General features: G+C 37.7%; 1 protein-coding gene across 3 annotated transcripts in view; it reads left to right on the top strand.

Moving 5' to 3' along the window:
- ptpn4 (protein tyrosine phosphatase, non-receptor type 4) overlaps window positions 1-12,856 on the top strand; it is an 88,907-nt gene that overhangs the window by 45,660 nt on the left and 30,391 nt on the right. For all 3 annotated transcript variants that reach the window (XM_015398564.1, XM_015398562.1, XM_015398563.1), the window contains exons 3-8: window positions 4,167-4,274; window positions 5,478-5,520; window positions 6,023-6,101; window positions 6,276-6,320; window positions 6,595-6,647; window positions 12,490-12,610. In XM_015398564.1, coding sequence (XP_015254050.1) covers window positions 4,167-4,274; window positions 5,478-5,520; window positions 6,023-6,101; window positions 6,276-6,320; window positions 6,595-6,647; window positions 12,490-12,610 — 449 coding nt within the window. The remainder of the gene's footprint in view (window positions 1-4,166; window positions 4,275-5,477; window positions 5,521-6,022; window positions 6,102-6,275; window positions 6,321-6,594; window positions 6,648-12,489; window positions 12,611-12,856) is intronic.

Raw genomic sequence — 12,856 nt, 5'->3', positions numbered from 1 at the left:
GACACATTCCCTGTGAACTCTACCCATCAGCTACTCTTAGAATGTCGGTTCTGTAAACCCAGAAAACAACTGCGTGCAGACATGTTTCCCTGTGTGACTCAGTTTTATTTTAACAACATACGGCTGTTTGCTGTTGCAGCGGCTCACATTAGGTTGGAGCGCTCTCAGAGGCTGTCGTTTTCAGGGAGCGCAGTGTGAAACACAGAGGGCTCCCACATCCCACTGAAAAGCTTCATCATACAAAGGAAAAGCATCAGCTTTCTTATGTAGACGAGATAAATGTGTCTTGATAGCATGGGGATATGAGCATAGGAGGGATAATTTTTTTTTTTTAATCTTTTACTTCTCTTTCAACTGGGAAGCAACAAGAGAATATAAATATACCATCATCGCGTGTGTAGGCAGTTTCATTTCACAGGACCTGGCATTGTCTTTTTAAATGTCAGCAGTGTTTGACCAATCAGATTAGACCTTGATATCCTAGAAGCTCATAGGAGCTGAGGTGCTAAAGCTTAAGGAAAGAGTTTTAGCAAAAAAAACAACCAAGAATAAGATTTTTGCAAAAAGTTAAAAAAAATAAAAATAAATAAATAAAAAAAACACCTTAAAAGTTGTAGTCTTTATGCTTTACTATAGCTTTATTTTTAACCTAAGATTCGATACGGAAAGTGAAAAAAAGTGTTAGATGCATTGCAAAACAAAATCGTGCGATCTTCATTCTGTGTTTTGCTGGGATTATGTGGCCAAGAAACAAACAAACAAAAAAAAAAACAATATTTTTTAATGATTTATTTTTCTTCTACCCCTTCAAATTAATTAAACAATCTACTGGACTTTGTTTCCAAGTTTGAAGATGTTTCACTTCCCATCCAGGAAGCTTTTTCAGTTCAAAATGCCAGAAATAGCGTTGAGTTCAAGGTTTTTTTTGTTGTTGTTTTTTTTTTTAAGCTTCCTGGATGGGAAGTAAAACATCTTCAAACTTAGAAACCAAGTCCAGTGGATTGTTTTTTTTTTTTTTTTTTTGGAACAAGTATGACCTGGATGACTAACAACCTTCACAGCTAGACACACCCTTAATAAAAAAAGAAAGAAACCTAAAAATGATTTGAGGTGTTTGTATTCAGTCTCCTTCCATCTGATACCTTAAGAAACTTCAATGCAACCAGCTGCAATACACATAATCTTGCCATTAACTGGTGCCCTCCAGAGTGTAAATAAATACACAGACACAGCTCAGGTATGTTCTTTTATATTTAGCCAGCATAGTCCCATTGAGATTAAAAACCTATTTTCAAGGCAGACCTGGCCAAGAGGCTGCAGATAACAAAATGTAAAAGTTAAAAAAACAACAACAAATCAATAGGTTGGTATGATATAAGTGAACAAGCTTGTAAAGACCAAGGAACACATCAAAAATGCTCAGGGATAAAACATAGATGTTTCAATAAGGGTTGGCTTTTAAACTAATAACCCAATCACTGGAACCATCTTGTTGTCTTTTTAATCCAGTCCAGTGGTGCATCTGCAGACCTACCTGGAGAAATCCCCTGCTTAGGGAGGAGAATCTGTTCAGTGGATGAAGATTGGTTGTGCACGCCACAAAATTGCCCTGTATTGAAAAGTGGAAGAAAGCCATTACTGAAAGAAAGGCAATAAGAAATTCAATTTGCAGTTAGCTACAAGCCATATGGGGGACCCGGTGGAAGTGGAAGAAGGGGCTTTGGTCAGATAAGACCAGAAGAAAAGTACAGTTTTTTAGCCATAACTGTAACCGTAACAAAAAATAATAACAAAACCCGACTGAAATGATAAAAGCTAAATGAAACGATCGTCATATAACCTGGAAGACAAGTATTGTCAGTCTTTATTTAGAGGATTCCACTGTCTGTGGCACACTCGGTTTATCAGAAAGCTTGTTCTATCGAGGAGCAACAGTCTGCCAAGAGTTCAGTTTAGTCAGTGGGCCAAATGGAGCGCCACCTGGCGTGTGCTGGCAACAGTTCTTTAAAGGAGCCATGAGCAGTAATTCTTTATTTTTGACTGAAGGATCAACTAAATGTATGGCGGCGAGAAGCTGGCTTAGCTGGGTGTCCATCTAAGTAAATACGCACGTCCATGTAAGTAACTAACACTCACAGCCTAGCTGTAAGAGAGAGCAGCAAAGCGTAGGCGCAAGATGGAGGCGTGTGCATCCAGCAGCTCAAAACTTTAAGTATGATTATCCTTATTTACATTATTTGCCATTGTGCGGTGCCTGGGGAGTAGTGTGGGGTTAGGGATCTTGCTTAGAGACTGCTCTAACCACCAGGCCAACACCCCACAATGGATTTATTTTTTTTCAGTGTTTTTTGTCTAGCAGAACATGTAACCCAAGTTCCATGTAGTTAAATAATAAAATCCGATTAGTTAATACAATGAGAATGGGCCTGGGCCTGTAGGAAAAATATGTTTTTCTTTTGCTGCTTTATAAAATGTGTATGTGTGGTTCGCTAATGCAATAATGACCACCACAACGTTTTTTCATGAACTTTTCTCTTAACTGTAAATAGTCTTGTTTAATAAATTTTTCACATAGTATGTATGCTTTTAACCAGCACACGTTTTAACCATTTTCATAAATCAACTTTTTAACCCTTTTTTATTCCAGAAAAAGAAAATTAAAAACAATCCTCAGTTTTTTAAAATACTTTTTAAAAACTTTTTTATACATATATTATCACCTAGTAAACTATTTTTATGCTCTGTAACCTCTGATTTGTATACAGGGCTACATATAGACCTTTATAGTGAAACATAGTGGTGATAGCTGCCTGCTTTGGGGATGCATTTCTTTGCGGGACTGCAAAAGCAGCTCAGATTTGTTTGGAGATGCAAATGCAGATCAATCCTGGAAACAGGGCCTATTTGAGGCTGTAGTTGAGGTCCGTGTTTTATCAGGGCAACAACCCTAAACCCACATCTAAAGCCTCATCAAAATGGTTCAAATGAACACATGGATGGGTTAGAATGGCCTAGCCAGAAGTACAAACCTGAGTCTATCTGAGAAATTATAACTCTTAAAAGTTGATGTTCACTCATCTAATTGTAATCATTTCCAAACACGAACTGTGAACTAACTGCAATGTGTTAAATATTTCCAGCTGATGTTTTTGCACATCTCCAAGCATTCAAATGCTGAAGTTCATCTATTTCAGTTTTGACAGTTGTTGACTGCACACACTCGGGCACACATCCACATTGCCTGCTCTCCTAGAGGGGCTGCCATGTCAACTGTCAGCTATCATTCGCTCACACACCCTGCTCTGTAAAACTGTGTAACTGTGTCACCAGGGCAAACAGGAGAAGTGGACGAAAGCACCAACTGTGTGTGTGTGTGTGTGTGTGTGTGGCATTGCTCCTGTGGGAGCGCTGACAGCGTTCCACACTCTGTTTCTCCCTCTCCAAGTTAAAGGATCAGGTGTGAATTTCTGCTCCACTTGTGTTCCCACAGTTTATCCTCTCGCCCGTCCTACGCTCTCACACGACGATGAGATTTTAATGATGGATTTGATCAAATATTACTCACTTCTTTTTCAACTGCTCTTTCTTTTCCTCTCTTCTCTCTGATTTAGATTTAGCTTGTTTTCGTTTCCCCCTCCTCCATTAGTCTGCCCTTCTTCCAGTCTGGATCGCATCCAGTTCACGGCAGTCCATCGAAATTTCAAAGGATTTTCTCTCCTTTGCTTGCACATTCAGTTCTGCTTTCAGGTTTAGCTCCTGCTTGGATTATGCGTTTAGTTTGCTGGATCATTTTAAATCTTAGCCTGTTTTTTTTTAAGCTGTTGCTTTTATCCTAAACACATGAGAAGAAGGTACAGATCCAAGCCCGCAGGAGTTCATCAGCTTAATTCCTTAGACATATAACTCTCCGATGCGGTCGGAACCATATTAAATGAGGCTCAACACGGACAAGTTGGAGATGCATTTTAAATGGATGGAATGTTTCTAAGGCAGCGAGGGTGTTTTAAATAATTTAGATGTCTGTGGTGGGAAAAGGGGATTCAGCTCGCTTGCTGTTCCTTTCCTGACCTTTCAACAGGGAGCTGCATGATGGGATTCTCAGACCCATTTGCCAAGGACTGTGCCAAGCTGCGAGCTTATCGGTTGTTTTCTTTTCTCCTCTGCAGAAGTCTGATCACGGCCAGGTGCTGCTGGACGCCGTGTTTAAGCACCTGGAGCTGACTGAGAGAGACTACTTTGGCCTGCACCTGGCTGAGGATGGCTCAGATGCACCAGTTAGTATCCCGTTTTATTCTGCCGTGCGTGTTATGGCTAAACTCTGTCCTTTAACAGTAGTATCTTTACATCTGTGTCTCTTTGTGTGTATTGTTTAAAATAAATGTACAATACATATGTGTAGACCAGTTTATGCATCCTGACAAAAACCCACCTGGTCATAAATGGTTTTAAATTAAACAATAATAAATCAGAAATATGGTTTATGGAAAAAATAAAGAGTAGGGATGAGGTATACTGGTGTTTTTTTTGTGTATTTTCTAAAACTCCTTTAAATAAAGGTTAAAAAAAAACTAGTCTAATAGCATTTTTGGCTTTAAATTTCTGACTGCATCCAGCCAGAGTAAAGCTTACTTTATCAAACAGGCTTCTTTTTAATACCATTTAGCACACATGTTGCAAGCTTTTGCTCAGCAGCACATCAATTTTGATTAGTCACATTTTAAAATGTAAGGCCTGAATTTATTGATGCCAAAAACTTTTTGAGTTTGTAAACATCTTTAAGAAGAACTACCTGTAGTTTTACTAAAACGAAACCTTTATAATAAATATCTCATCAGCATGATTCAAGTATGTGCAGCTGCCTGCATAATCTGCAGGATATAAGATTTCTGGTGCATTTAAAAAGCTAAATAAAAGTATTTCAAGCTCAAAGAGTGGTGATGATAACATGGTGGTGGGAAGGAACCAGGATAAAAGAGAGAATCTGGGTCAGTTTAAGTCCCCACAGAAAATTTGAATATCCTATATTATGAAATACTTTATTGCAGATAGCTATAGCAGAATTATTATTACTGCATTCATTTTTTGTAATTATGTTTTTTTGAATTCCCCTTTCTTAAACTTAATGTCTAAATTCTCTGAGGTTTCCCCTCGTTGGACGTTCAGCTTGATACCAGCCTTTGCTACCTGTCTATAATCTTTCTTGCTGTTGGCTAACGTATCAAAAACTGATATGAAAAATGGTCCTTCATAGATAAATACACAATGTTTGTATCAGTAGGATAATTAATTTCTCTTTTGTTTGTAAAACATTCTTTTATTCTCCTAAGCTATGTTTTTTTTTTTGGTTTTGTTTGTATCTGCAGGGGCCTATGACAGGTTTCAGTGTTTGGGGTCTCTGGTGAATAATTTAAACTGTGATCCACCTTTGTGGAGAGAGCGTGACTCTTATCAAGTCTGTTCTTATCAATATTTTACAGCGCTGGCTGGATCCCAATAAGCCCATCAGGAAACAGTTAAAAAGTAGGTGAAATCCACCACACAGCACCTGAACGTATCCACTGCATTAACATGATCGTATTAGAAAATCTTCATTTGGCTCAATTTCAACCCGATCACTTGTTTTTTATGATGCCCAATCTGCAGTTTAGTCTCTGTAACGTTTAACAATCCACACTTTGCCTCCAGCAAAAGTCTCCAGTCCACGGTGTAATTTACCATTCTGAGAAAGCCTGGAGGAATGATTAAACTCCATTTCAACTCTGCTGGTTTTTTTGATCATGAGTAATAGAATTTGTAACACGCAGAACAATTAAGGAATAGCTCAAGTGGCACCGGCAGTCATCCTGCAGCAATGATTGAACTGTACTTCAACTCTTGTTTTTATCACATCTGATTGACTCACCAACTGAAGACACATTTTTGATATGATAGATGGTTTGATCTGTGTAACCGCCGACCAAATCTGTCATGTTTTTATTGATCCTTGGATTTGCCTCATAACTGTTGATCCTAATTCCCGCAGGAGGGTCTCCACATAACCTGAGCTTCAGAGTCAAATTCTTTGTGACCGACCCGAGTAAACTTCAGGAAGAATACACACGGTAAGAGTGGATTTTAGCTGTTGACATAATTCCCACTGCATCTTTATTGTCCTCACCGTTTGATCAACGTTGTGAACTAGAATTTGCACCAAAAATTTTTTTTTTCCCTTATGTCTAATGAACATGATTGTTTGATCAGCTGTTGTGATGATGCTGTGTTTTTTTCTCCCTCAGGTACCAGTATTTCCTGCAGATCAAACAAGATATTTTAACTGGAAGGTGAGCACATCTGACATCATTCTGCCTGATAAAGCTTAATCATTTTACTTGCAAACAGATTAAATGTAAATTTAGGTTCATTATTGATGAGGCTATGGTTTTATATACAGAGTTAATGCTAAATTTGATGCTTTTTAAGATAAATTGTTTGGTTATAGTTCTTTAATTCTCACATATTCTGAGGAGAGTTGCATCTTAAATCTTGATGTGTGCAAAAAAAAAATCATTAAACTATATGTTTTGTATTTATTTATTTATTTTTGTGTGTTTTCAGATTACCTTGCCCTCACAACACAGCTGCACTGCTGGCATCCTATGCTGTTCAGTGTAAGTATTGCTCCCTGGATACACCATTTACACATTACAATGAAAAGGCGATTCATTAGGGCTCTCCTCTTCGCTACACACATTGTTAAATGTAATAATGCGGTTGCTGGAGTGTTTTTACAACTGCTGCTCTGAAGCCATGGAGACTTTCTTAAAGCTGTGCGGTGTGGTGGGATCTTATGTTACCATCGGTTATATAAATATTGGATGTGATAATGGTTTTCTCTAAAGTCGACCTTCAGTAATGGATCAACGGATGGCTGCAGATCAATTGGCTCGGTTTGACTAACTGCTGAGCTGATGCTCAGTGTTCATGATTCCATCTTAAATCTGCAAGCTTGTGCATTTTTGGCAAACAGATACAAACTGAGTTGGTAGGCATATATATTAGATAAAGTAAAATAGTGGTAGCAGAGAGTAGGTCTCTGACATCTTTAAAGACGTATGTAAAGCCTAAAAATATTCATAGCCTTTGCAGATTTATAAACAAACTTATTTCTGGTTAGGAATTTTTCTATTGTATTTCCTAAATGAAAATAATAGAAAAATGCCTTTAAAAATGTATTGAAAACTAGCATGTGAAAAGTTAAAGCAGTCTGAGCTTCCCTAAAACAAAAGCGCTAGGATAAAAGTTTTGTTAGCCAACTAAAAAAGATATGATACTTTGCATTTAGGATTTAATTAAAGAGATGAATATGTCTCTACCAGTTACTCCATGACTTTTTCGTCTCAGAAACACAGAGTTTAATTTTGCAACAGTGCTGTGAATAGCATTTTAAAACTGCTAACATAGCTGCCTTTTAAAGGTTGTTTTCAGGAGAGCTAAACTTGCAACTTCCAGGTGTAGCTTCGCTTGTGGCTAAAAGTTGCTTTTAACCAAAATCTGTTAGAGGTATAAATATATTTTTAGGTTTACTATACAGTTTGTCTTATAGTCTGTTTGTTATAGTTAAGCCATCAGTGTTGCCATGGAGCTCTGGCAACAAAATTCAGAGATCACTGCAAAAAATTCTGAGATTTTTATATATATATTTGAATTACTATATTTTATCTTTAGAGTGAAAGTGAAATCTATTTGATTTATAATTTCAGGCTTTTTTTATTGAAAGTGACTGGTAAAATAACAAAATGCTGTGTTTTAAGAATCCTGTTAACATTGTTTTTATCTTGTTGTTGGAACAGATAATTTTGTTTTCTTTGACTTTTATAATAAGACTTTGTGAAACTATAGATCAGCTTGTTATACCCTGTCTTCCATCATCCTTCATTTTCGGTCATTGTTTTCATGCAGCCTTTTAGCCGCTTTGTTTCCTTTGTAGCCAGGTTTCATCAGGCCATTTTGGCTATAGTTACTTCTCCTCCCTCTAGCCCCTCTGCTCCCTCTGCCTCCCTTGTGTTCCCCTCCCTCTATGGCACATTGAGCCCTGAATCTCCACAGCCTCAGTATATAGGTCAAACAAGAGATTTGACCTAGACCTTCGTGGCTCTGACCCTACGGCTTTTACACTGACACACACATACTGTTGTTGGGTCCATGCTGTCACTCTTCACAAGCCAACACAGATCATGGAGATAAATGTTTGCTTTTGGGGAGAAAAAAATGGCTTGAAGCAGCTGCTATGCTGCTAATTCAGCTCGACTGCCAGCACTGCTGACTCCAAATCCTACACTCTAGCTTGCATTTTCAGAAGATTTGAAATCCCTCCTGGTAGACCTAAATTCCAGTTTTATGATTGACTCCAAAGCTGTAGAAAGAAATAGGCCTCTCCTAAACAGGGAAAACATGTAGTTAAATGGAAATATAGTTTCTGTTTCAGAATTTGGCCCGGTTTGTCTCATCTCTGTAGATTGACTGGAAAACGCCTCCTTTCATTAGATTCATTGTTTCTTTCTTTCTTCTATATTTTACGCTGATAACGGTTGAAACCGATGGAATAAACCTGTTAATTTTCTTTGATGCATACAAAGTTGGATCCACTTTATATAAGCATCATTTAGAATTTTGATATTTTAATTTTCAGTTTGGGTTGTTAACATGTTTAGACCTAAAAGCGATTGTAATCTGTCCCTCAATATAGTTCAGTTCTAATTTCATAGTTGAAGTTTAACCACTGTAAAAATATCTGCAGACTATAGGCTTAGCAGACTAAGCCTATAGCACCATAACTATAGAGATACCGGTAGCTTAGGATAACCTCAGCCACTCTAACTATAAGGACGTTTTAAACCATGTCTTAAAGTAGTCAGGGTGTCTGCCTCATGGACTAAAACTGGTAGTTGATCTACCAGTATAGATCTACCTCTCATTCTTTAAGAAATTCTAGGAACTACTAGTAAACCTGCAGATTTAGGGCTAAGTGCTCTTTTAGGAACATAAGGAACGATCATATTTCTAATATAAGACGGTGCATGTCTATTTATGCCTATATCTGTAAGAAGGCGCATCTCTTTGCTTTCTAAGGATTCAATAATTTAGGTAAATTACCACTTCTTCGCTCTGCAAAACCGTTTTTGTTGAAAGGTGACGTTCCAGCAGCTGGTTATGCTCAGCCTTTGCGAGTTCACTCATTAGAAGAAGATGAATGGTTTGAGTTTCCATCTGGACGGCAACCATTGGATATAGGTCCCGACATGTACCACTTTTGAAAAACTAGATCGGCAACATTAAAACCCTCCAAGGGTTATAGCTTTCCATTATGCTGCCCTGCTCTGATGCATGATTTCCATAATAGTCCTTGAAGGCCCGGTTTTCATCTTTTAACAGTCATTTATGTAGACGCAGGAGTTTGTAGAAATAATTTGAAGTTAAAAATAATTCTGCAGCCAGGCTTTAAAAGTAATTGCTTTTCTAAGTTGTCCATCCACTGTACATACTTCTCATTTAGGTTCCGATTTATCGCCTAATGTGTGAGACCAAACCTTTTATCAGATGCCTGAATGACCAGATAGTCAGTGCTCCTCTTTCTCACCTGTTAGGTGACTAAATGTTGAAGCTGAACGGTGTATGCCCCTGGTGGTGCATACGCATCAATAAGGTCTGAGCTGCAATTGATTTGTTTTTCAGTATGCTTAGGCTACCAGCTTGTAGGTCAGTCAAGGGACTACTTGAGCGAATTGATGTTTTTAAGCTTCAGCTAAAAGAGAGTGAGTTAATGGGATCCACTTTCAGCTCCCCATCCCTGTGGGTCCTGAAAGCTATCAAGAGTCTTTTCATTTGTTCTGTTTGTTGTCCTCAAACTGCACTTTTCATTACTTTGCAGTTAAAAAAATGGGTTTCTTATTTTTTTCAAGTTAAAGTTGGATTCCTCACTTCATTAGATATAATTATCTTAATATACAAGAAAGTCCCAAAATAATAATGGCTGGTCTTAAATTGTTAAGCCATTGCTGTTAAGATTGTAAAAAGCATTATGTGTAAAAACAAGAACAATATCTTACAATTGGTTCATTGAGAAGGAAGAAGAAACTCTTAAGCTACAACCTTTTGCTTTGCTATGATAATTTTAGTTAGCCCTAGCAGTTAGAGTCATTCAGGAAACGGTTGCAGTCCTCTAAAGGACGTAGAAAACCACAAATGTCCTTTTCTCACCGCCATCAGGATATCTGCAACTGTCATGGTTGCAAAATTATACAACGTATTCTTAACAAGTACCGTAAATTCCGGACTATAAGCCGCTACTTTTTTCCCGCTGTTTGAACACTGCGGCCTATAATACAGTGCGGCTAATACATGTTTTTTTTTTCATGGCGCGAAAGAGGAAGAGGACTTTGAGGGTTTTAGTGTGCACAAGGAAGAAGAAAGTGATTAATGACTTTTTCTGGTCGGCTGCAATGTTCTGTGCGTTGTTCAATTAAAAGTACCGGTATATGCAGCGTTATTTGCGTGTTACCGACACATACGTATATTTAAATGTGTTACAGGTAGTTTGGAAAAAAAAAAAAGCAATCATAATATGTACCGTATTTGTTTGTTTTATCATACGGATTAAATCAAACATTAAAAAATGCTCACGTGTAATATCTTCATTTGTAAATATCTCATACAACGTGGGAAACCTGCGGCGTAAAATCCGGTGCGGCTTATAAAAGTACACAATTGATTTTCTTTCTAAAATTAGAGCGTGCGGCTTGTAATCAGGTACGCTTTATAGTCCGGAATTTACGGTATACGTTTTTAATTGATTTCTCAAAAAGGACCTAATCCTCAGTCTTTTTAAAAAAAATTGGTTTTGGATCGACTGATTTCGATTTGAACAGAATTGAAGGATTTAGAGGTTGCCTTTCATTGACCCAGTGTAGAACCCCAGAGGATAATGAAGTCGCCACGCTTAAACACCCCAGGGAAGCATCACATTGACTCCTTTAAACACAATTTCTTTCGTTATGATCAATATGTTTTATTCCCTTGTAAAGAATCTCAACTGATCTCTATTCGATCCTGACTACAGGTATACCCAGCTCTGTGTGGAAGGTGGGATTTTATATGAATGAAGGAACCATCAGCTCATTCATGTTGATGTTAAAATGGCCCAGCAGTTTCCAGTTCATTGGAAAAACTTGAGTTTTAATTGTTCCTGACTAATTTCCTTCCTTCTAAGGGTGACTGTAGGAATCTTTATTTAGACTTTTATTGTATTACAGCACTGTTCCTCTTCATGATCTGGAAATTTGGAGTTACTTAGAAGTGACACACAGTGGCTTAGATCACCAATGAGACCTTGCGCTGCTCGAGCGTTCAATTAAAGCCGTCTTATCCTTTTCTATGAAAGCAAAGAGAGACCTGTAACTTCAGACTGTTATGGATCTCTATCTAGATCTTAATCATTGGGGTAAAATATATATTCTAGTGCTTTCAGCAGCACTTTGTTGTGCACACCGTGTGAAAATAGTGGAGTACAGTGATATTTAAAGGCTTAAACTCAAGCTTGTTGATGCCCAAGATGAGTGTACATAAATCTCCCACGATAGCTGTGCCTGATTTTAATCTTTCGACTCTACCACTCCGCTTTTATCCTATCTTATCTTATCTAGGTGTGCAGTTCCTTTTTTAATGATTCTACTTAGAAAATGTTGAGGGAAGTTTTCTTTATATGTTTGCTCTTGCTGTGTAAACAGCTGACACCTCAGAGTGGATTACACAAAAAAATTCACAGATGTTGTAACAAAGCACAGCTGTGGTTTGGTGCCGATATAAAATGTCGAAATGCTGGAAACATTTCCTACTGACTGTTTCTGTGAATCTCATTCGCTGAATTTGTTTTCAGTGGAAGTTAGTCTAGCTGGTGTGTTTTTGGTTTTTTCTGAAGGCTTTTGAGGCTTTTCTACAAATCATGTGCTAGCCAGCCGGCCCAGATGATAAAAATGATTGATAGATTTTCTTTATGCAGAGCCATAATCAGTTGAAATGGTGAAAGACAACAGAGATGAATGGTTTTTATTTGGTTTTGTTCTAAGTGAAAACAAAAGAAGATGATGATGTAAGAGGTCTAAACTGAAAAACTCGCTGTAACATCTCAGAGCTAATCATCGATCAGCTAGAGCTTAGAAACAGGGTCATGTTTAAAAACCCACTTTATTTGGAAGATGTTGGACAGTTTAAAAAAGTTAATTTGGGAATAGAAATCCCTTTCATGTACTTGGAAACAGACATTTCAGTCTTTAATTACCGAAGGACTGTTAAAGATCGGAAACTGCTTTACATTATGAATTAAGATTAGTAAAAGTTTGGTTTCTTTTGTTATCCAGAGACATTCTCCAACTAGAGGAAAAAGCTAAGATCTGTTTGTCCTCATTTTTTCTGGTGTTGTTTTATTAAAAGTCATGTGTTGTGACTGCCCTGTAGCTGAGTTGGGGGACTACAATGAAGCTGAGCATCCTCCTGGCTACCTGTCGGACTTCTGCTTCATCCCAAACCCTCCACAGGACTTCCACAAAGAGGTCTCCAAACATCACCAGCAGCACAGGTACACTTTGACGAGAGCCCGCTTAGCTCAATATGTCGGAAAGAAATCATCTGAAACTGAAACTAAATTAAAGTTTCAGCACAAATTTATTTAAATAATTTTTCATTCTTGTTTCAGTATTTTACAGTCCTAAATAACTGTTAAAAAAATGACCGGAGCATTAAGACATATTTATATCCATGCAAATAATTAGGGATGCACGATATAATCGGCCCCCTATCGGTATCGGCCTTAAAACTGAATATC

The sequence above is a fragment of the Cyprinodon variegatus genome, unplaced genomic scaffold (assembly GCF_000732505.1).
Source record: "Cyprinodon variegatus isolate N-32 unplaced genomic scaffold, C_variegatus-1.0 Scaffold941, whole genome shotgun sequence".
Taxonomy (NCBI): domain Eukaryota; kingdom Metazoa; phylum Chordata; class Actinopteri; order Cyprinodontiformes; family Cyprinodontidae; genus Cyprinodon; species Cyprinodon variegatus.
Note: the sequence above shows the minus strand (reverse complement) of the source record. Positions and strands in the feature narration are given on the sequence as shown.